The sequence below is a fragment of the Girardinichthys multiradiatus genome, chromosome 15 (genome assembly GCF_021462225.1).
Source record: "Girardinichthys multiradiatus isolate DD_20200921_A chromosome 15, DD_fGirMul_XY1, whole genome shotgun sequence".
Lineage (NCBI taxonomy): Eukaryota > Metazoa > Chordata > Actinopteri > Cyprinodontiformes > Goodeidae > Girardinichthys > Girardinichthys multiradiatus.
Genome location: NC_061808.1, coordinates 25416867 through 25442604, shown reverse-complemented (window position 1 = coordinate 25442604; position 25738 = coordinate 25416867). Strand labels below are relative to the sequence as shown.

The 25738-nt window shown below is 41.2% G+C and overlaps 1 protein-coding gene across 3 annotated transcripts in view; it reads right to left on the bottom strand.

Annotated features, from left to right (window-relative positions):
* The window catches only part of pak5 (p21 protein (Cdc42/Rac)-activated kinase 5), a 124647-nt gene that overhangs the window by 15013 nt on the left and 83896 nt on the right, over nucleotides 1-25738 (bottom strand). For all 3 annotated transcript variants that reach the window (XM_047388233.1, XM_047388234.1, XM_047388235.1), the window contains one exon: nucleotides 7955-8794. In XM_047388233.1, the coding sequence (XP_047244189.1) occupies nucleotides 7955-8794 (840 nt within the window). The remainder of the gene's footprint in view (nucleotides 1-7954; nucleotides 8795-25738) is intronic.

The following is a 25738-nucleotide window of genomic DNA, read 5'->3' as shown; positions in this document are numbered from 1 at the left end:
CTGTTTTTTGTTTGTCACATCACAACTTGAGTTTTTTTAACTCATTGAACATTTTGATGTTTAAGTTACTAACAGATAAACACTGTCATAAAAAATCTATTTAACTGTTTTTTGACCTCTAGATCCTTTTACTTCTATACTTTCAACTGGAACCAATGTTGACCTTGGTTTAATCTAGAAGCCAAACAAAGCATCGACATTTGTTTTTTTTAAAGGAGATTTTGTGAAACAAATATGTATGAAAAATGATCAATGCTTAATCTAGTAAACATAGTAGAATATTTTTCCAAGCGATATAGATTGTAAGTTATTTACGTTCATCCAGTTGCCAAAATGAGTGAAATGGCATTTTACCACAATGTCAAATTAGATGCCAGGTTAAGCACTTTTTTGTTTCCTGATTTCTGAAAAAAAAGAAAGCAGATAATTAAACTTAACTATTTTGTTGTAAAAACTGATAATCTGAAAATAAAAATAAAATAAAACTGAAAATCTAAAAAGTGAATTGTACAAAAACTAGTTTTGACATGGAAATATCATCGGAAATTACAAATTGAAGCAGTATGGGTGACTTACAGACAATAAAATAAAATAAAACTGTTAAACTAGTCTGAGCACACTGTACTTCTTGAGGAAGCTTAGGTCCTTCAGTTTTTGTAGCAAAATGCTGCCTATCTTCTATAAGTCTGTTGTGGAGAGCGTGATCTCTTCTGCCATCATCTGCTGGGGAAGCAGCATCAGAGCCAGGGACTTAAAAAAGCTCAACAAGCTGATAAAAAAGACTGGTTCTGTTCTGGCGACTCCTCTGGAACCTCTGGAGATCATTGTGCAAAGACAGATTCTTCATAAAATGAAGAAAATAATGGAGAACCCTGAGCATCCTCTTCATGAAACTGTCCTACAACAACAGAGTGTCTTCAGTCAGAGGCTTCTTCAGATCCGCTGTAAGACGGAGCGCTACAGGAGATCCTTCCTGCCCACAGCCATCAGCATCAACTGCTCATAAGAAACCTGCATAATAAGAGCTACAACATTTAATTTCCCTTTGGGATTAAGAAAGTATGGGTGGATGAAGAAAATCTATTATAAATTTATTTAAATGTGTGATGTACTCGTACTCGTCGTCTTCCGCTTTATTCGGGACCGGGTCGCGGGAGCAGCAGACTCAACAGAGACGCCCAGACGTCCCTCTCTCCAGACACCTCCTCCAGTTCCTCCAGGGGGAGCCCAAGGGGTTCCCAGGCCAGCCGAGAGACATAGTCCCTCCAGCGTGTCCTGGGCCGTCCCCTGGGCCTCCTCCCGGTGGGACGTGCCTGGAACACCTCCCAAGGAAGGCGTCCAGGAGGCATCCGGTATAGATGCCCGAGCCACCTCAACTGGCTCCTCTCGATGTGGAGGAGCAGCGGCTCTACTCCGAGCCCCTCCCGGATGGCCGAGCTCCTCACCCTATCTCTATGGGAGTGCCCGGCCACCCTACGGAGGAAGCTCATTTCAGCTGCTTGTATCCGGGATCTCGTTCTTTCGGTCATGACCCAAAGTTCATGGCCATAAGTGAGGGTAGGAACGTACACCGACCAGTAAATTGAGAGCTTTGCTTTTCGGCTCAGCTCTCTCTTCACCACAACGGACCGGCACAGTGCCCCCATTACTGTGGCAGCCGCACCGATCCGTCTGTCGATCTCCCGCTCCATTCTTCCCTCACTCGTGAACAAGACCCCGAGATACTTAAACTCCTCCACTTGAGGCAGGAACTCCCCTCCAACCTGAAGAGGACAAGCCCCCCTTTTCCGGTTGAGTACCATGGCCTCGGACTTGGAGGAGCTGATCCTCATCCCAGCTGCTTCACACTCGGCTGCGAACCGCCACAGCGCATGCTGTAGGTCTTGGCTAGAGGGGGCCAGCAGGACCACGTCACCTGCAAAAAGAAGAGACGAAATCCACTGGTCCCCAAACCAGACCCCCTCCGGCCCTTGGCTGCGTCTAGAAATCCTGTCCATAAAAGTTATGAACAGGACCGGTGACAAAGGGCAGCCCTGCCGGAGTCCAACATGCACCAGGAACAGGTCCAACTTAGTGCCGGCAATGCGGACCAAACTCCTGCTCCGCTCGTACAGAGATCGGATGGACCCTAGTAAAGGGCCCCCGATTCCATACTCCTGGAGCACCCCCCACAGGGCATCACAAGGGACACAGTCGAATGCCTTCTCCAGGTCCACAAAACACATGTGAACCGGTTGGGCAAACTCCCATGAACCCTCGAGCATCCTGTAGAGGGTATAGAGCTGGTCCAGTGTTCCACGGCCGGGACGAAAACCACACTGCTCCTCCTGAAGCCAAGGTTCGACTATCGGTCGGACTCTCCTCTCCAATACCCTGGCGTAGGCCTTACCAGGGAGGCTGAGGAGTGTGATCCCCCTGTAGTTGGAACACCCCCTCCGGTCCCCCTTCTTATGAAGGGGGACCACCACCCCAGTCTGCCGGTCCAGAGGCACTGTCCCCGACCGCCACGCAATGTTGAAGAGACGTGTCAACCATGACAGCCCAACAACATCCAGAGACTTGAGGTACTCAGGGCGGATCTCACCACCCCCGAAGCCTTGCCACCGCGGAGGTTTTTAACCACCTCGGTGACTTCAGCCTGGGTGATGAAAGAGTCCGACCCTGAGTCCCCAGCCTCTGTTTCCACCACGGAATGCGTGATGGCAGGATTGAGGAGATCCTCGAAGTACTCCTTCCACCGCCCGATAATGTCCTCAGTCGAGGTCAGCAGTCTCCCGCCCCCACTATAAACAGTGTTGGCGAAGCACTGCTTTCCCCTCCTGAGGCGACAGACGGTTTGCCAGAATTGCTTCGAGGCCAACCGGTAGTCCTTCTCCATGGCCTCACCGAACTCCTCCCAGGCCCATGTTTTTGCCTCTGCCACAGCCCGGGCCGCAGCACGCTTGGCCTCACGGTACCCGTCAGACGCCTCAGGAGTCCCACAAGCCAACCACAGCCGATAGGACTCCTTCTTCAGCTTAACAGCATCCCTTACTGCCGGTGTCCACCACCGGGTTCTGGGATTGCCGCCGCGACAGGCACCGCAGACCTTACGGCCACAGCTACGGGCAGCAGCATCGACAATAGATACGGAGAACATGGTCCACTCGGACTCTATGTCTCCAACATCCCCCAGGATCTGGTCGAAGCTCTCCCGGAGATGGGAGTTGAATACATCCCTGGCCGAGGGCTCCGCCAAGCGTTCCCAGCAGACCCTCACTATGCGCTTGGGCCTGCCAAGTCTGTCCGGCTGATGATCAGTGGACAGCTCAGCCCCTCTCTTCACCCGAGTGTCCAAAACATGCGGCCGAAGATCTGATGATACGACAACAAAGTCGATCATCGACCTCCTGCCTAGGGTGTCCTGGTGCCAAGTGCACTAATGGACACCCTTATGTTTGAACATGGTGTTCGTTATGGACAAACCGTGACTAGCACAGAAGTCCAATAACAAAACACCACTCGGATTCAGATCGGGGAGGCCATTCCTCCCGATCACGCCTCTCCAGGTGTCACTGTCGTTCCCCACGTGGGCGTTGAAGTCCTCCAGCAGAAAAATGGAGTCCCCGGGTGGGGCACTATCCAGCACCCCCGACAGAGACGCCAAGAAGGCCGGGTACTCCGCACTGCCACTCGGCCCGTAGGCTGAAATGATAGTCAGAGACCTCTCCCCAACCCGAAGGCGCAGGGATACGACCCTCTCATCCACTGGGGTAAACCCCAACACGAGACGGCTGAGCTGGGGGGCAACAAGCAAACCCACAGCAGCCCGCCGCCTCTCCCCGTGGGCCACTCCAGAGTAGAACAGAGTCCAACCCCTCTCAAGGAGATGGGTTCCAGAGCCCACGCTGTGCGTGGAGGCAAGCCCGACTATTTCTAGTCGATATCTCTCGACCTCCTGCACAAGCTCAGGCTCCTTCCCCCCCAGCGAGGTGACATTCCACGTCCCTAGAGCCAGCCTAAGCATCCGGGGATCGGGCCGCTGAGGTCTCCACCTTCGTCCGCCACCCAATCCTCTTTGCACCGGTCCCTCACGGTTCCCCCTGCAGGTTGTGGGCCCACTGGGGGATGGCCTCGCGTCTCTCATTCGGGCTTGGCCCGGCCAGGTCCCGCGAGGAGCAACCCGGCCACCAGGCGCTCTCCGACGAGTCCCGACCCCAGGCCTGGCTCCAGGGTGGGACCCCGGCTCCGCCGTACCGGGCGACGTCACGTGCCTCGATATTTTTTTCTTCATGAGGGATTCTTGAACCACTCTTTGTCTGACCCATCACCTAGAGCCTGTTTGCCATGGGAGACCCTACCAGGGGCATTTAGGCCCCAGACAACATAGCCTGTAGGATCATTTGAGCACTCAAACCCCTCCACCACGTAAATGTGTGATGTGATTAATTTAAATAACAAATAAATTATAATACATTATTAATAAGTATTCTATTAATAATTATAAGTATAAGTATGTTCAAATAGAATTTGAATTGATTCTTAAACATTCATATGTATTATCAGTTTCCATAAAGCTCTCTTTAAAAATATAATAATTCATATAAATGACAAATAAAAGGGGAAAGACTATACTAAGACTATACTAGTAAAAATGAAAAAATGAATGCGCTGAGTATCAGACTAAATTAAATTACTAATGTCAACCTTTCAGGAATGATGTTTAACCAGTATTTTTTTTTCCTTCACTATTATACTGAGAGTAAATTAAAAAACCCTTTATCCTCCCCTTTATTGGGTTCCTTCTGTGGGCGCACTGCTATTTGTCTTTACACTGACACATATACACTCCCACATGTGTACAGACAGGGCAGGAGGAGGAGTTCTGATGTGTTGGGATGGTGTATAATTACATGGTATGGACTCTTTCAATCAATCAGCGCGAGACAGGTGTGTGAGGGGGTTCCGGGATCCCCATTTCTTATTTGCCCCCATCGTCCCGCCCTCCTCAACCTCATCCATAGTCGGCCGGCGCTGTGAGCTGGCTGTCAGCCAAGGGTCTCCTGATCCATGTTGGTTAAATGCACATTAATCTGAGTTTGGCAGGGTAATCAACAACCTAACTCAACTGTGAAATTGAATTCCGCGATGGAACATCGTTCGGCCAGTTTTATGCTAAGGCTGCAGAAAAGGAAAGTGCCGCAACATCAATTTGTCACTGAGAGCTGCCGCACTGAGCTCTTACACTCGAAACACAGAGGCAGAGAGAGGGGAGAGAAGACTCCATGCTGTCTACGATTACATCCCAAACAGCTCCCAACAATAGCAGGGAAAGAGAAGGATTTACTTTGGGGGGATGTGAGTGCTCTGAGGCAGAGAAAGAGAAGAAATGGCAAACAGTGACAAAAGTGAGAAACAGGGGTGGGCCATGCTACTCGTTTTCTGTCTGATCTTAAACAACCAAGAAAAGCATTAAGCCAATTAAGTAACATTGTTCTCATTTGGAGCAGTACTCTAATGTTAGCCCTGAATTACCCAAACCTCTAAATAAGAATATGCCATAGTTTTATAATAAACCTTCATATCTATGTAAACGTTTTAACTTTTATATAAAAAAATTAATTCCTGCTGTGAAATTTAATTGAAAACATCATTCTTATAAATCTTCCTATCTAATGTCCAATCTTCATCTTCAATGCAGATTTTATGAATCTGTGAAAAAAAAATAGTAATGCATGTCTTTAGGCTCCAGATGCACAAACTTGCAATGCAATGAAAAACAAAAAGGAAGGAAAAATGACCTTCTCCTGCATCAGTTTTCTGCTACTCTTGCATTCTCTCTAGCTGTTTTTCTCCGAGTGGCTATTTACTGAGGCACACAGGTTAAATGGGTTTTCACTGCAGTTCCCTGGGATCTACATCAGCAAACCCAGTTTTCCCTCTCAGCTGCCCGACTTACCACAAGGAAGGAAGAAAAGTGGTGAGCTGTGATATCAATAGTGAGTAATGAGCTTAATGAGGCTTTGATAGCTCTGAGGAGTGATGCAAAGACTTCAAACATCTTAGAAAATGACCGCTTTGCTCTTGCTGATAATCATGTTTTACTACTACTACTACTATTTGACTGTTTTCTACCAAGGAAAATGTCGCTCCTCCTGAGATTGGTTTAGACCAGTATGGGCATTCACTCAAAAAAAAGATGGTAGTTTTAGGATCTAATATAGAAATGATTTGTTGTTTTGGGGAGAGTGTGTCAGGTTGATGTCAGCAGGTGACTTTCTATGGTGATGCAATTGTAAGCTATTCATATGGGTCTTCGATATGAAGATGGGTGCTTTAAGCTTGAAACCTGTTTGTATCTATGTTTGAGACTTTTATTTTGAAGTAAGAAAGGAACATTTCCTCTAGTTGCCCTGCTGGGTCAACCGAGCCTGATACTGAAGGCTACTCTTTCAGCTGGTCAGAACCAAATCCCGAAAAGCAGCTTTTTAGTTAATTTGCTTTTAACTCACAAGCAGGATAAATGACAATTTATACCTTGTTTGTAGTCCTAACCTGCTCTAGTTTCGGACTGCAAAGCTCATAACCAACAACTTAGTCAGCATTTTATGCACCGTGGGCTATGTCTGGATTAACTCGCTGTTCAGCCTGGATTCAGACCAGGCATTTAAACTGCTTTTCCGACTTTACAATTAGAAAAGCATGAACATAATTAATAAATCATACAGTTTGTGATTTTATGAAATATGTATTTATAAAAAAAAGGCAAAAATTGTGATTCTTAGTTTTGTTTTTCAAAAATATTACTAAAATCTTGTCTTATCTTGTTCTTGTGCACCCAATATCCTGTAGCTATAGTCTGTTCTTGTTAGCCAGCTGTATTGTCACACACCTACAATATACTCATTGATCCAAGTGGACAATTCTCATAGAAATTTATAATCACTCTCAGGTAAATATGTACTTGATCCATATTTAATGTATTTTCAACATGACATTGGGTAAGTACATTTCTATGTATACATGTTGCGCTGGCTTCTATGCAGATGATATGCCTGTTTGAATGTACACACAAAAAACATGCAACCTGACCTAAATTTTCTCTGTAAGATCTCCATCTCAATCTCTTCCACTTAGTAATAAGAGGAATATTTTTTATTTTTGGTCTGCCATGCAGCAGTTAATTGAAGTAGTTTTGTAGTCTTACAAATTGGGCCGTTTTATATCTTCATTTTGTAATAAGTAGATTTTCTTTAAGGGTGTTGAGTTTAACTTGCAAAAAGTTAACTGTACTGTAAAATCAAATATGTAAAGATTAAATATTTGCAATTGCTGACATTTTCTTTTTCAGTCAAAGTAGGAGTCAAACAGCTTTTGTTTCCAGAATAAAATGTAACTCATCTGAGCAAATATGAGCAAAAAAATTTGTCCTTAGTTAGGTCCTATTAAAGCCTCTGTATCAACATTTCTCCCTTGGGACATTCATATATATATGATTCTGTCATGTACTAAGACTCTCACCCTTTTTTTCATTCTACATTCCTTTCCAATCACTTGGCATCACCATTAATTGATCTGTTTGCAGCGACAGTGGCCACTGCAGAGGAGTAATTCTTTATGTGCCAGTTCCTGCTTCCTTCAGGGAAGAGTAAATTAAAACTGACATCATCTATCAGGCCTAAGGACTATAGTTAAAGATCATAATGAGCGATGGGAAGTAAAAAGGAGGAAAAAAACAGTAGATTTTGAAAAAGAACTGGTGGTGGGTGAGAGATAGAACTAAATGTAGGGATACTTCTGTGTAATTTTCTCTGAAATGTTTCGACAGCCTTGTCAGCAGAGCGCTGAAACATGTTTCCTATAATTTGATCATAGTGCAATTTAGAGCAAACACCAGGAAAATCCTTGTCAATGTTACTTGCATAAATGCTTTTCATAAGCAGAACTGACAGTTTTTGTGTTTTAAAATGCTTACCTTGCCTATTGTTTGTGAGTTGGCGAGACTCTCAGAGAGGCGAGGGTAGGTGTAAGAGCTGTATGGATGGGCCTGAGGAGGGTTCCTCAAAGCGCCACTGGCTGCATAGGGAACATTTTGCTCCTGCAACCCGGACCCTGACCGAGATCGCTGCCTGATAGCTGGTGTCGGGCTTGTCTGGGTCATGTAGGAGCTCTTGGGTCTCTTGTCATATTCGTCTCGCAAGCCACCATAGCTCCACTCGCTGTCTGGGTAGTTTATCTGCTCGCTATGAAGAGAGGCACGAGAAGGCGTGCCAACTGAAGTGTCCCGGTAGTCTTGGCTGGACGAGCCTCCAACTGACGCTCGGTAGTAGCCGCTAGAGCCCACTCCACTACCAACTGTGGAGGCCACCTCATCAGTAGAGCGCCCTTTACTCTCCAAATAGGTATGATAGTCTGGTGGAAGCTTCCCATAGTCTGATTTTTGAGGCATGGCGTCGGGGTAGAAGTGGCTGCGTATAGGGTGAGAATGGCCATTCTGCTTGGTGAACCGGTAATGCCTGCCAACAGCCCATTCTCCGTCTATGGAGAAGCTTGGCTTGCCAGGTTCTAGGGAGAAGTCCCTACTGGAGGTATCCAAATCACATGAGTACCGGGAGTAATAGTGGTTGAATCCATTCTCCTCCAGAGCAGCGAGATGACCACTACCTAATGGTTTGGAACTGGTTCCAGCCTGCTGGACGCCTGGTGGGCTCTCTTTACGCAGGGAATTGGAGCGTGTTACTGAAATGTTGTCAAACTCCTCTAGCAGGCCGTTAATGGATGCATCTTTGGGTGGCCGGTTCCCTCGAACAATGGTCTAAAGGAAGAACAAAGACATTTAATTTTAACACAAGACAGCCTTAAAGCTGAAAGCCCAATGGAGACAGTCACTGTGTTCATAGATTAGGTTATAATTTATTCATTCCAAGCTGAAAAGAACTAAAAGGAACTAAATGAACTGAAATTCATATTTAATCAACCAATTTCAATTCATTTGTATCATGGCTTTGTAACAAGTATGAAATTTATCATCACTTGCAGTAAAGGAATCCTGAAATTTGTCATCTCAAAGAATGGCAGGCATCAGTCTACAGAACCACTAGTTGTAAAAAAAAAAGCATGCTAAGAAGTGCATTCAGATAAATGGCAAAATACCTTGTAAGCTAAAAAAAAAAGCCGTTGTGGATTAAGGGAGCTAATTCCTGCCCCATTTCCCTCACAACAGATTTGCTTCGTTTTCAGTGGGCTGATCAGGTTACATTAATAGTCGTGAAGTTTGGCTTCATGCTTAAGAGTCAAATGAGCACACCAACATGCACCTACAAAAAAAATGAGTAAGTCAGAGTGAGAGCAGAGAATGGGCCAACATGCTTACATCTGCTTCAAAGCACATGAAGAGTGCTGCTTATCCCCTCCTACCTTGCTAAGCCTTTTTACAAGGCTGTGTCGTGAGTCATGTGGGGACCGAAGCTGCTGCCTTGCACCTATGAATATAATCTGCGTGCTTGCATGGTGCGTGTGCATCGTTTGTACAATGAGGCTCAGTGCTTTCACATTATGAAAATAAAGGCAAAACTTGATCCAATACCTTTTATCTGATCTCTCTCAATTTGTCTAACATTTCATAAAACAGTACATTGGAACAACAAATGATGAGGGAAGGCTGAGCCGTGGAGATTATTTATTACTTAAAATTTTATATTGTTACATAATCTATTGAGAGGTTTTTGGCTGATCAGACAGAGCTGAAAGTTTTCAAATTTTGACTAACTGTGAAGTAAATGGGAAAATGATATATGGTTTTCTAAATTTATCACAAATGAAAATCTGAAAAGTGTGGTCTGCATTTGTATTCAGCCCCCTTTACTCTGATACCCTAAAAAGAAATCCACTTTTAATATTTTAAAGTTTTTTGAAAGTCCCAGAGATTTATTAAATAACTTCAGTGGACACACAGCAGAAGACTACGGAACACACCAGATTGGTTGAGGACACATTTAAGGAGAAGTTTAAAAAAGGGTAAGTTTATAAAATTTCATATAGAGTGAGCCATGCCTTCCACGAATCTGACCATTATATAAAAATGTCAAGAAGACAGCTTTTGTCATATAAAGCCATGTAGGGGGCACGTGGAAAAAAGTACTCTAGTCAGGTAAGACCAAATGGAAACTTTTTGGTTTGTGGTCAAACATGGCAGAGGCAACCTCATGCTGGGGAGATACGTTTCTTCAGCAAGGACAAGGGATGCTGGAGAGTTTATGGGAAGATGGATGGAGGTACAAACACGGCAGTCCTGAATAAAATCTTATTGGAAGCTGCAAAAGAATTGAGTTCGGGGTAAGAGCTTCAGCTATACTGACAGTAGAATGTGAAAAAAGACTCATTTCAAAAGACGTGCAGCTGTAATTGCAGTAAAATGTGGTTTTACAGTTTGCTGACTCAGAGGGGCTGAATACAAATCCATGCTAAACCTTTTAGACATTCAATACCCAAACATTTTAAAAATACAATTACCCTTTTCCTTTCACTTCACAATTATGCTCTACTTTGTGTTGGTCTGTTACATGAAACTCCAATAACTTACGTTTCTTTGGTCGTATTGTGACATAATATGAAAATGTTGACATTAGTTCACACTATTAATACCTTTGCAAGGCACTCTAATTCTAACTGTGTTTTACCTAAATCTCTGCTTGGTGTAAACTACATGAGTTATGCCATCTCCTTTTGGTATTTTGAGTATCTACAACCTCAAGAAAATTTAAATCTCCCTATATATAAAAGAATCCCCTAAATCATTTCTCCCTCATGTGATTGCTGTGCACATTTAAAAGCCCAACCTGCTAAACTATACAGTAAATACATTTTGAGGTTCAATCATTTTTAGCGTTGTCCGAAAAATTGCTTCCTGTTTTATTGTGAACACTCACTAAGCTTTGAGATACTGTATTTGTGCAAAGAAAACTTCAACAACAAACATGAATTTTATGGATTTTGGCTCATAATTCATAACACTAACCTAAACCAACCCTAAACTTATACCAAGTTCTTAGTGCTTCTCAGAAATCTAATCTTGCTTACAGCTGCAAACCAGCCTACAGTGTTTGCATGGATATTTGCTCTAATGCAGGTGTTTGTTAAACCCAACTCTCGTTGCCAGAGTGTTACATCAGCAAGTTTTTACTCTTTGACAGTACTGTCACGTAGCTGTCATGCTGTGGAGTCTCCTGTCACATGTGCTGAGGCAGAGTCTCTGAAAACCTCAGACAATGATTCCTTAAACAATATTATGCTGGCACAGATACTGTATATTGTCATGACAAATGCACTTCCCTCTCCTCATCTCTTCATCTATGACAGCAAAGCTTCCGTAGTTAATAAAAGCACAAATATTTCTCTGTGCTCACCGCCACATGTCCATCTATTTAATTGAGGCTGATCCTCATTGTACTAAAATGACCCAAACGTACCAAAAAGCAAAAGGTAACAGCTGCATTTCACACAAATAAAAACATAAACAGACTTTAAGGGGAGAGGCTGAAAATGCAACCCAATCATTTTCATAGGTGTTCTAACTACAGGGGTTGGACAATGAAACTCAAACACCTGGTTTTAGACCACAATAATTTATTAGTATGGTGTAGGGCCTCCTTTTGGAGCCAATACAGCGTCAATTTGTTTTGGGAATGACATATACAAGTCCTGCACAGTGGTCAGAGGGATTTTAAGCCATTCTTCTTGCAGGATAGTGGCCAGGTCACTACGTGATACTGGTGGAGGAAAACGTTTCCTGACTCACTCCTCCAAAACACCCCAAACTGGCTCAATAATATTTAGATCTGGTGACTGTGCAGGCCATGGGAGATGTTCAACTTCACTTTCATGTTCATCAAACCAATCTTTCACCAGTCTTGCTGTGTGTATTGGTGCATTGTCATCCTGATACACGGAACCGCCTTCAGGATACAATGTTTGAACCATTGGATGCACATGGTCCTCAAGAATGGTTCGGTAGTCCGTGGCAGTGACACGCCCATCTAGCACAAGTATTGGGCCAAGGGAATGCCATGATATAGCAGCCCAAACCATCACTGATCCACCCCCATGCTTCACTCTGGTCATGCAACAGTCTGGGTGGTACGCTTCTTTGGGGCTTCTCCACACCGTAACTCTCCTGGATGTGGGGAAAACAGTAAAGGTGGACTCATCAGAAAACAATACATGTTTCACATTGTCCACAGCCCAAGATTTGCGCTCCTTGCACCATTGAAACCAACGTTTGGCATTGGCATGAGTGACCAAAGGTTTGGCTATAGCAGCCTGGCCGTGTATATTGACCCTGTGGAGCTCCCGACGGACAGTTCTGGTGGAAACAGGAGAGTTGAGGTGCATATTTAATTCTGCCGTGATTTGGGCAGCCGTGGTTTTATGTTTTTTGGATACAATCCGGGTTAGCACCCGAACATCCCTTTCAGACAGCTTCCTCTTGCGTCCACAGTTAATCCTGTTGGATGTGGTTCGTCCTTCTTGGTGGTATGCTGACATTACCCTGGATACCGTGGCTCTTGATACATCACAAAGACTGGCTGTCTTGGTCACAGATGCGCCAGCAAGACGTGCACCAACAATTTGTCCTCTTTTGAACTCTGGTATGTCACCCATAATGTTGTGTGCATTTCAATATTTTGAGCAAAACTGTGCTCTTACCCTGCTAATTGAACCTTCACACTCTGCTCTTACTGGTGCAATGTACAATCAATGAAGACTGGCTACCAGGCTGGTCCAATTTAGCCATGAAACCTCCCACACTAAAATGACAGGTGTTTCAGTTTCATTGTCCAACCCCTGTATGTTCACGAGTCTAAATTTAAGCAAAACTGTAAGTGAGCCAAACCAAACACCCATGTCATTTCTAATTATACTGCCAAAGACAGCATTATAAAAAAATGTGCATGATCTCAGATTGGACTCCAAACACCCTGTCTGTGTAGAAATGTAGTCTTTGGGCTAATCTGGAGCACAAGTAGTCACCATGGGTGCTCCAGCACAGTGTTGCACATGATGATACCAAGGTTTTTAAAGGTGTGCACCTGTTAAATAACATTTTTGTCATTTATCCCCTAGGATCAAGAGTCTTTGTCTTACTGGTATTCAGCATAAGGTGGTGATTATCACACCAGGCTTTGAATGTTGCAATCTCATTGTGATACACATGATCACTGATGAACTTAATGAAACAAGAGGAACCAGAAAAGGTGTAAGAAGGTAATGAAAGTATGTTGTGTTTTCAATAAAAGGGCTAATGGTTTTACAGCTAACTTGTTATTTATTCGTTTGAGTTTTCATCCTCTGTCTGTCATGGAACATGCTGGATCTGGAAATGTTTGGCAGCACTTTGGAAATCTCAGACTTAATGTAAAGATGTACGTAGTAGAATATCATTCTCTTATTTTGCACCTTGCCTATGCTTTTGTTTTTGTACAGCATTTTCAGCTTATTGTCAAACTTTAAGGTTGTACTGCCAATTTGTAGTGGTGTACTTTCTTGGTCAGTTCTTCCTTGAAAAAGACATTAATCTGAAGGGACCTCTTGGTAAAAATAAATAAATCAGAAATTGGCTAGAAAATTCTGATTAATGCATCTTTACCAACAAACAAACATGCAAAGGTTTCTTAGATTATCCAGGTAAGCAAATAGCAATGTAGTATTACTGAAACAAGAAGCTCACTTTAATTTTAAATAGCCATAATAAAAAGTCTATAAATGTCTAGTTTTTAGAAGGTATGAACTCCTCTGCTTTATTCTTCAAAGTAGGAATCAAACGGTGGCTTCAATATTCAGAAGTCATTATTTATCGTGTATAAGTGGTGCTTTCACACACCTTCCCTTGTTTAGCTTCATCATTTTGCAAACCTCCCTCCCCCACTTTAACAGTCCAGTTGTTCACTTCTGTTTGACAGCTGTAGGCTGCTTGGTGTCATGAACTGCAACCCAAGGTGAAAAGGGCTATAAAAGCAGTGAGTAAAATCTAGCTGAAAGGATGCTGCTGAAGGTTCGACCGTCTTTAAAACAGGCCACTGAATGGAAATCTATCATGTTTTGGACAGGTATTGTAGCACATACACAAGGCTGAGGCCCACATTGTAAACATAGGAAAAACGTAGCAAAGAACAAAAATCAAAACGTGCTTCATAAAAATTATTTTCTTTACTCAGAAAAGATCTCACCTTTCATCTTAATTGAAAACCCCAAAGATGAGGCTCCCACATCACGTCACGCTACGTGCATGTCGGTGATTCAGAACTTATTCAATTGGCAAACAAGATCGGGGAGTGCCGGTTATCTCATAAAACATAATCATCCCCATTTGGTTCATAATCAAAAGGACTGAGTCAAAGGAGCATGACAATACAGCAGGGGGAGTCGGAAAGAACAACGCAGATGACTAAAACTGAGGAGGGGACAGAGGTGCAAAGGCGAAAGGGAGACAAGGTTAATTGTGTGCCAAATCACTGTCAAATGGTTTGCATCAAGCTAGGAAATCTTCCGATTAATTTGAATTAAGGGGCTGATATTGGCTCCTGTGCTCCACTCTCCCTCCCTCCTCTTCCCTCTTCCATCGTCCTTACAGCTTGGTGAGCCTCGTATATGGGTCGCATTCGGCGGCAGTGGTGACAGCGGCTATATTTCACCAGCGTGCGCCGTTGGCCTGTCCTTTAGTGATAAGCTGTAATAGATCTACTCTCTCAACTCAGCATGGCCTTTTCAGAGAACGGAACGGAACGGAAAGGAAAGGAAAGGAAAGGAAAGGAAAGGAAAAATACAAAATACAGTTTGTTTAGGAGGGTATATATAGGGAGAAGTTAACAAAAAGATGTAGGAAGAAACTGAGTCAGCTGTAATAAAAAGAGAAAGATAGGAAAAGGATGGAGGTGAGGGAGGGAGTGACGTAGAAAGAGAGCATGAAAAATGAGGCTCATTGAGAGATAAGAGGGGGATTAACCTTGCTGGTAATGAAGGGAGGGTGTGACGAGAAGATGGAGGGAGGCAGAGAGGGGGAGATAATTAATGAGCTTGCCCTTCTTGTGACTCCTTCCTAGAACCCTGGTTGGGAGGATGCGCTTCACTGGCCAGCAGGGTCCCGGGACAGCTGACGAGCAGAACAGGAGGAGGTGGAGGGGGGAGCAGCTCTGTAGCTCTGCTGCTAGGCTCCTCTGCACTGCAGCTTTTGTTTGAGGCTGGTTCCAAACTCAGTTTTATTACATTTTGATGTCATTTAAAACAAAGATTCACACATATCTTGATAATTCATCTAAATAAAATCTTTCAGTATAAAATTATTTTATGCAGGGGATGAATATTGATAAGTATTCTGTTAAAGGTACGTTTTTGAAGGTAAATTACTCATTTAAAGTTTGCTTTGCCTTAAAGCATCTTATTTAGATTTTTTTTACAAACTAGGCATGATACAGAAAAACTTGATTGTGATTAATACACCTACAGATGTACGTTTGGAAAGATGACCAAAATAAGTATTTTCCAAAATACGAACTGAAAAGTCGAGGTCAGCATCTACAGTTCCTGTTTCATGGATTGGCTTGCCTTTCTATATTAGAACAGCTCAAAGCTCAGAAACATTAAAGATACCTTTAAAAAGTAATTTTGCTTTGTTTATTTTGTGTAAGATTGAGCCGTAAATGATTTTATATATTCAATTTATTTTATTATATTTTCATCTATGTAGTTTGTTGTATTTTAATACATAATTTTACTATTCCTATTTATTTTTCACAAAGTGAAAAATAAATAGGAAAATGACAGTTTTTGAACTTAGAGAATATGATGTAATATGATATTTATGAACTCTAACTGATTATGCTTGCGAACCCTTAAAAGTAAAAAAATATAGTTGGGATTTTACTTTTGCTGTTTGAACTACTTTTTTCCACTTTTGGTTCCATGAGAGCATCATCAATAAATATCATTGTATTATTAAATTATTATTAGTCGAGTTAGCCAGTAAACTGAGTCAACTGCTCTCTGGAGTTGGCCACTTCAAGCAATTGTCATGCTGAGGTGAGGGATCCTTTTATCAGTGCAGAGAAACCACTGTCACGGCACAGCACGAGATTAAGTAACGTTATTATCAGGTCATACTGAAATCTTGTGGCAGTGGTGCATTTATAAAGTTTAATGAATATAGCGTGTTTGAGTTTTGACGCTTTTACCATGTTTTCCATGTCCCAAAAAATGAGTGAAAGAGTGGCTTAGCAGGGATTCCCATTATTTGTACTAAAGTATCAGATGTAAAGAAATGCTTGAGTTTTATTTATTTAAAGTGGTGCATCTTCCTAATTGAAAAGCAAGGCAGATTCACAATAGTGTGCAGGGAAATACTACAATGTATTAACAGAGGCAGCAGAGTAATAATGTGAGTCTACAGTATAGACGTACAAAAGGCTAATACATGAGGCTGAAGGTACAATAAACCCAGAGAGTATACCAAAACACTAGCTCACATTGTGACTTCAAAGACATAAACTGTTCTACAGTATGATTGTGATTTAATAAAGAAAGTTTTAGGACAAGAAAGAAAATCTAACCTTGTTACCTGACGTAAAAACAAAAAATGAAATATATATATATATATATATATATATATATATATATATATATTTTTTTTTTTTTTTTTAGGTGTATCATACAGTGTTTATAGCAAAGAAAAGGAACAAAACCTAAAGAACAAGACTCAAAACTCTTTAATTAGTAAATTTAGATAACACACATTCACCATATTTCACATACAAATGCGGACACATTCATACACCGGCATGTGGATTGGTAGGCAACTTGAGGTTAAGTGCCTTGCCCAGGGGCACATTGACATGGCTGGAGGAAGCTGGAACTGAACCCACAACTTTCGGATTGCAAAGTTCCTTTCCTTTCCTTAAAAAATTGAACCTGAAACAAAATTCTACACTTTCAGGAAAATTAATTGCAATTGAATTTGATTAGCTAGTTCCTGCTGCATTGGTATACTTGTGCTTCACATTAACAAGATTCAGTGGCTAGATTTTTTGCTGTGTGATCATGCTCTTAAAGCACATCACCTACCACACCTCGAGCCTTTATCTCTGCTTCAGAAACACACACACACACACACACACACCAAGAACATCACCCACTCAATACACCCACTCCCGACTCTCACAGTCCTGCTGGAGCAGAGCTGCACAGACCACATTTTTTGATTCGCTCGCCAACATTATCTGATGTACTTAAAAGCGTAACGAGGGAACGTTGGTGCAACAAAAATATTCATCCACCACCACCTGCATCTTAACTCTCTGCCTCTCTCTCCCACACTTTGTGTATTACACCCAGCGCAGGCACTCTGAGGCTCTCTGTCACGACTCAGGCTGCAGAGATAAAAACAAAAAAATAGTACGCATGGGGATTTCCTTGCACACATGCACACAAACAACACTACTATATTGCATCTGCCATTTCTCGTCCTGCAGTGCACTATCCCACTGCACCAGTGACCGCTTTGTGAACACAAGCTCATTGACTGCCTTAAGAAAAGGATGATTTCAAAGAGAAAATGTTGAGGAGCAGATGACCTACACCATTGATTAAGGAGTGCCTGAACAGAGCAACCTATACATCATACTCAAACAGAAGCAAGATCAAACAATCATGCCAGAAGCAAATATACATTAGACTTCATTTATTTAGATAGTTTTAAATAAAAGAGACTTTACATGACTTAACAAAAAATGGATTTAAGATGAAAACTTGGCTCATTTTAAGAGTTAAGATGTTCTCTAACTCCCTCTGCTGCACATAAATCATACAGCAACGTGCTGCAAAAGTCCAAATTCTTTTAAACTCAAAAATATGTAAATTTCCCCATAGACTGTTTTCTACAATCATAAAATGCTGACCATCATCATCTCTGAAGCTCATATGTCACTATAGTAATCCGCAATACAATAAATAATTACCTTATTCATTACTTTATGCTTTTTCCTTTTATAAAACTTTTTCTGGCGCTAGTGACCTTTATTGACAGTAATCGGACAGGAAATGGACAAAGAAAGAATGGGGAAGACATGCAGCAAAGATCTCAAAGTCAGGAATTGAACCCAGGAGGGCTGCATCAAGGATTATGGACTATAAATATGGGCCACCCACACTACCACTACCCCACTACTTCACCTTGGAAATGGGTCTTTACTTCAAGAGCGTAGTACGAGTATCTTGTTGTCTCATCTGAAAATGATGGTAGGATGGAACGGGATGTTCATAGACTACCACCGAGAAATCAGTTGTATTTTAGCTTGACGGATCGGTCAAAAATTAAATCTCTTTCCTAGCACTGAAGGCATCATATGTAAGCATTGCCAGCTTGCTAACACCACCACCTTTGGTGTGGATGTTGTTACTGATGGAAGAAGAGTCTAGTTAGCACCCAAAATACAGATGTGAGAAGTTTAAAAGGCAACTTTATTTTATATGACATCTTTAGACATTTCTACAGTTCATTCAGACTGTTGCAGCAGATAACAGGAAGACTAAACGCGGAACAAAGTTGCCCTGTTTTGTCCTTTTGAGCTTTTATCCTCTTTCTCTCAAGAAAAATAACTGGATTTGGAAATCTCACAGTTAAGGGTAGGGTTCATATCCATTAGTAATACACACAGTGACAATGAATGTTTTACTAATGCTAACTGCACTAACAGAGGATATAAAATTTAAATATATATAATGATAGCACGATGGCTAGAAAAAACATATTTTGAATGATCTTTTTATGTCAGTTGTTTTGTTTTTCTGAAGAGAAATTGGGATCAGAGGAAATCAGTATCAGCAGGTGGAAGTGTTACAAAAACCAGAGAATGGAAATCGGACTAAAATCTCAGATTGCTGCATTTCTAGGACATCCAGATTTAGGCTGAGGGACGAAGAAGGATTCGTAATGAAGGGCAAACCTATACGTTTCTTGATCCATGTATGTTCTAATACACACCTATGGTCATCAGACATGAGCTTCCCTCATATGGTGAACAAAGCCAGCCATAAGGATTAAGCTTGGAGCTCCATTATCCAGAGTGAGTTCTAAATTGAGTTGCTGGAGAAATAGGAATAAAATTGGAATGCCACCTGGATCTCTCATTCAGTTGGTTATTGAACATGTCCAACAAGAAGGACACAAGAAAAAAATGGGTCTGACCCAGAAAGGCTGGAATTTCCCCAGAATGGACTGAGGAAAGTCATATCTGGTTATCCACTCTGGGCTTTTAGAACCTAAGTTCGGGTAGGCATATAAAAAAATGGATGGCTGGATGGGTAAATACCTGTTTCCACTGAACAAATTCCCACCATGTAACGGGCTGCATGCTCTTATAATCACAGATGGTCTAACTTTTACAAGACCAGAGCTGGTAGCAGACTCCTTAAAACACCAAATCAAACAACTTGAAAATATCCTTCCACGAGAAAGCCTTGCTGAATGAAAACTGAAAATAAATTTAATCAAAACACAAGTGCAAAATTGTTTTATTGTAATTCAAAAGAAAGACTGCAATTTTAGCAAAAATAACTCCAAAACCCCCACTTTGAACCAGGCTGTTTCATCAGGTGCTACAGAAGTTCCTAATTTCAAATAATTTCTCCAAATTTCAATAGTTTAATAGAAAAAAAAGGTTTTGTTTTACAAAGTCGGAACAAAATCAAGATAAAATGAAAATGATTGAAATCAGAGTTTAATTTTTATTTATTTTAGCTAGAACATGTATATTGTTTTGAATCTAAACACCAGTAAAAATGGAATCATTTTGTATTTTTTGTTGTGAAACTTTTTTTTCAGGGTACAATAAGATGAGCTTTATAGTTTGTGCTGGGTACTCAATAAACAAATGTTTGAGCTATAAAATAATAATTAAAGCTGATTAATTAGACCAAATAAGCCCAGTTTTCCTGTGATTTCCAGTTTTTATCTTATCTATTCACGTAAAAATGAAAGAAAGTTTGATATTTCGATTATAAAATATTATATGTCACACAAACCAGAGAAGTTTGCCAAATTTAAATCAAGAATCTTTTTTAAAAAGCTTAAAATAATACGAACGATTGCTGATTTGGTAAAGAGCTAGACGATGTTTTGTGTTTTGCTGCCCTCTTCTGGTCTCACTCAGTATTTCTTTTGCAATTGTTTGACCAGATTTAACAGTTACGATGATTCTACACCCACATAAAATCCCAGGTTTTTGAGATTTAAAAAAATGTCATTCACCGTAGAGTAAGAAATATAAAAGTAAAAAGCTGTAATAACCTTGTTGCATTTTGTTTTGGTCCAAGCAAATCTCCTTGCCAGAGCCCAGATCTAAATCAGACAGAAAATCTTTGGGGTCACCTGAAGCAGGCTGGGGAAAAAAATGTCCCCACAGTGTGATAGACTTATTTTTGCAAGGTAGAGTGGTAAATATTGCCATATCGAGATGTGACAGACTCCAAGCAAGGAAGACCTGCTGTAATAAAATCAATAGGTGCTCTAAGTATTAGTTTAAATAGACAGATGCCTATGCAATTGGGTCATTGCACATATTTGTTTTAAATTTGTAACACATTTGTTCATTTGACATGTATAGGATAATGTCACAATATGTGAGGAAAGTTTTGAAATTTTTTATCAATGTCTCATTTTTTTAACATCACCAAAACCAAGCATTTACATCTACAAAAAGAAACAAAAAAGTGAGGAGTAAATTTCACTGACAAAAGAAACGCGGGTTCTGGTCCCCTGAGGCTCATATCTTACATCAACATTATTAATAAAAAGCCCTAATCCTGACCTCAAAGCCCAGTCAAACAGGAGCTTTGGATCACACTGCAGCCTGATAATCAGGTTCACCTGGTAATATTTGAAGACAGACTTATAACGTCAGATTTCTTAACACGTTATTAGCCAACACACCAAAGAGGATTTAGCCACATTTTCATGATTAACAGGCCTTGAGCTTTTCCTCAGGCTTTCCTACTAGCAGTTAGTAACAACAGTTAATAACCATCACTTCATCCTGCGATGCAGAGTCTGTACACTGAACACTGCTAATTCTAACAGATAGGTTTAAAACAGTAGTCTACAAAGCTGCATAAAAATCATAAACTTAAAAACATAAAATATAAAGTTATTAAGAGGGTTTGTTTAAAGGAAAATCAGCCTCTTGAACTGTCTTGTAGCTAAAACAGCGGTGACCCCTTGTGTCTGCCGTAAATGTTACAACTTTATCTACTCTTTCTTTAAAGAAGTCACCTCAGGTGGCGCTTCATCATCAACTTTACTGTTGATTCACATCCTCATAGTCATTCGTCAGATCAGTCATTATGACTGCACCCAACATTATGTTATTTTAATATAATAACATGAAAGAAGGGGTACTCAACTCAAATTAATTTAGTGATTGACATATATGCGCATGCTACAGGCATCTTGCATGTATGTTAAAGGGGGCAGTAATGATAAACAATAAATACAAGCAGTTCTTAAAAAACCTCTACTGTGACTTACAAAAGTATTTACAACTATAGAACCCAGAACTACATACTACAATGTCTTGTATTGGGATTTCAGGTGTGGAGAAGATTTTTAGTTGGGTTAGGATATAAAACAATACCAGACATTTTTGACATGTCATTTAGAAATGTTCAGTTCATCATCTGAAAATGAAAAGATTGGGAACAACACCAAATCTACCAAGACATGGCCAAGCAGTCCATGGAACCTTTGGGAGGAACAGCTAGATCCACACCTGAAACATGGTAGTGGCAGCATCATGCTGGGGGGAGGGATCTCTTCAGAAGGAACGGGGAAGCTGGTCAGAGATAATGGGAAGATGGGTCAAGTTAAATACAGAGCAGTCCTGGAGGTCAACCTGTTAGAGGCTAGGGCCAAAGTTCACTTTCTAGCAGGACAATAACACAAAAAAAGGTCAAGCTACAATGGAATAGTTTACATTAAAGCTTATTCACATGTTAGAATGGACAAGTCAAAGTTCAGATTGAAACTCAATGCAAAATCTCTGGCACGATTTGAAAATTAATCTCCATCAATGTTATTGAGCTTGAGCTTTGTTGCAAAAAAAAGAATATGCTTCTGAATGAACAAAGCTGGTAGAAATCCACAAATGACTTGCAGCTGTAACTGCAGTAAAAAGTGGTTTTTCAAAGTATCGACTTAAGAGAGCTGATTACAAGAACATGCCACACTTTTCAGATTTTTATTAAAAAGAAAAGTTAGAAATCCATGTATCACTTTTTTTCAATACACAGTTAGGCACCTTTGTGTTGGTCTATCACATAAAATCAGTTGAAATACAATAAAGTTTGCTGTTGTAACATGACAAAATGTGAAACAATTCAATGGGTCTGAATTATGCTTGCAAGGCAACTATACCCAGCATTTATTATACCATTCGTTTATTACATTTCTACAGACCACATCAGAATGCAGAGAAGGAAGCAGCACAAAAATGTAACTCTGGTCAGTCTGTTAGCATAAAAAAAAAAAGAGGTGGTGGGTCAGACCATGAAAAAACCAGAAGCAGAAAAAGGGCTAACTGGTCAATGGGAATCCCATGGGAATCTGGTGGTGATTTAGTGTAAATATCTCTGTATGAGGTAGCTGCACCCTAAATTGGATAGGATTGAATCCTATGATTCAGATTAACTCTGCAGAATTTTTGGGACATTCACAAGTTGCTCGGACCTGAGAAGGTCAATGTTGTATGTGTGATATTATAAACTTATGTTTTTGACATTAGTTATTAATTTATTAAAGTAATTCATTAAAAGGTCTAAAGTTACCAGCTAGGGCTCTTTCATCATCATTATCTAAAACATATTTATTGTGCATTAAATCTTTTCCATCCATCCATCCATCCATCCATCCATCCGTCCATCCATCCATCCATCCATCATCTTCAATTTACGTTTGAAAAGATTTAAAAGATTTCTTACAATAATCATTTAATATTTAGATAATTTGGTTACAGAATACTTCATGTGTGCATCATGCTGCAGGAAGCTTACCATGTTTCCACTAGATACATGATTTCTGCTATGCGCTGGCTGTTTAGAAGAGTGTGACCTAGTCTCCTCTGACCTCAGTCGGGCAGTGCCTTAGCTACTGGGCTCGGATGCATAAGTCACACAGAGGGCAGGGGATGGAATCACCAGTGATTTCCAGCAAAATGGATTAGTAGAGAAGGCAAAACAAAATACAAACGCAGAGTTGAACCAAATCCTTCTTTAGTTCATCATTGCAGTAAGGCTTGGATAAAGGTCTTTGATCTGGTTGTCTGAGCACAATCATTCAGGCTGTGTAGCCCACAGAAATGATTAGAAATAATAGGAAAAATAAATCTGCTGTGACAGTATGAGCACATACATGATCCCAATGAGTCGGTGAGCTTATCTTTCTTGAAAGAGTTTCCATGTGTGTTACTGTGAGATAAAGTTTTAGATCAAAAAGTGGGAGAGGAGGAAGAAAGTTGGAATAGAGAGGTGGGGATCAAACTGCCCGTCCTGCACTTATCTTCTTGTCAACTTAGAGACAGATAAACAGACAGCTGCCCAAAGATTAATTACACAGCAGAGTTCATTAATCTGAGTCCTGTCAGCCGGTTCTATGCCCCTACAGAAAACTGGCTCCCCTCTCCCCTGCTTCAAATCCTCTTTCTCACTATCACAAAAGAGTTACACGCACATAGACTAACGAATTCAAATCTGTATCTTTTATGTCATATTTGACTCTCATGGTTGGAAAAATAAATAAATACCGCTCTGACAAAAATGCACCCCTTTTCATACTAATTTTAGTTCAATTGAACCACAGCCAGCTCCACTAAAGTGTCATAATGTACTGGTTTATACAATGTCTACACAAAATAAGAGAAGAGAAGAGAAGAGAAGAGAAGAGAAGAGAAGAGAAGAGAAGAGAAGAGAAGAGAAGAGAAGAGAAGAGAAGAGAAGAGAAGAGAAATCAAACCAAAGCGTTTTTTGTCCTTGTGGTTTCTGAGAGATCAAATAAAAATAAAATAAAATCTGCCGATCTTTCCTTAGTGTTTTCCTTAAAATACAAGCTTTGTTTTTATTGTTTTTATTTTCCTTTTTCCGTTTGTGCTCTAATTGTTTTATTTATCTGCTGTGTGTTTGGCATCATCCTTTGGACAGATATACACGTCCTTCTCAAAATATTAGCATATTGTGATAAAGTTCATTATTTTCCATAATGTCATGATGAAAATTTAACATTCATATATTTTAGATTCATTGCACACTAACTGAAATATTTCAGGTCTTTTATTGTCTTAATACGGATGATTGTGGCATACAGCTCATGAAAACCCAAAATTCCCATCTCACAAAATTAGTATATTTCATCCGACCAATAAAAGAAAAGTGTTTTTTTATACAAAAAACGTCAACCTTCAAATAATCATGTACAGTTATGCACTCAATACTTGGTCGGGAATCCTTTTGCAGAAATGACTGCTTCAATGCGGCGTGGCATGGAGGCAATCAGCCTGTGGTACTGCTGAGGTCTTATGGAGGCCCAGGATGCTTCGATAGCGGCCTTTAGCTCATCCAGAGTGTTGGGTCTTGAGTCTCTCAACGTTCTCTTCACAATATCCCACAGATTCTCTATGGGGTTCAGGTCAGGAGAGTTGGCAGGCCAATTGAGCACAGTGATACCATGGTCAGTAAACCATTTACCAGTGGTTTTGGCACTGTGAGCAGGTGCCAGGTCGTGCTGAAAAATAAAATCTTCATCTCCATAAAGCTTTTCAGCAGATGGAAGCATGAAGTGCTCCAAAATCTCCTGATAACTAGCTGCATTGACCCTGCCCTTGATAAAACACAGTGGACCAACACCAGCAGCTGACACGGCACCCCAGATCATCACTGACTGTGGGTACTTGACACTGGACTTCTGGCATTTTGGCATTTCCTTCTCCCCAGTCTTCCTCCAGACTCTGGCACCTTGATTTCCGAATGACATGCAGAATTTGCTTTTATCCGAAAAAAGTACTTTGGACCACTGAGCAACAGTCCACTGCTGCTTCTCTGTAGCCCAGGTCAGGCGCTTCTGCCGCAGTTTCTGGTTCAAAAGTGGCTTGACCTGGGGAATGCGGCACCTGTAGCCCATTTCCTGCACACGCCTGTGCACGGTGGCTCTGGATGTTTCTACTCCAGACTCAGTCCACTGCTTCCGCAGGTCCCCCAAGGTCTGGAATCGGCCCTTCTCCACAATCTTCCTCAGGGTCCGGTCACCTCTTCTCGTTGTGCAGCGTTTTCTGCCACACTTTTTCCTTCCCACAGACTTCCCACTGAGGTGCCTTGATACAGCACTCTGGGAACAGCCTATTTGTTCAGAAATTTCTTTCTGTGTCTTACCCTCTTGCTTGAGGGTGTCAATAGTGGCCTTCTGGACAGCAGTCAGGTCGGCAGTCTTACCCATGATTGGGATTTTGAGTGATGAACCAGGCTGGGAGTTTTAAAGGCCACAGGAATCTTTTGCAGGTGTTTAGAGTTAACTCGTTGATTCAGATGATTAGGTTCATAGCTCGTTTAGAGACCCTTTTAATGATATGTTAATTTTGTGAGATAGGAATTTTGGGTTTTCATGAGCTGTATGCCAAAATCATCCATATTAAGACAATAAAAGACCTGAAATATTTCAGTTAGTGTGCAATGA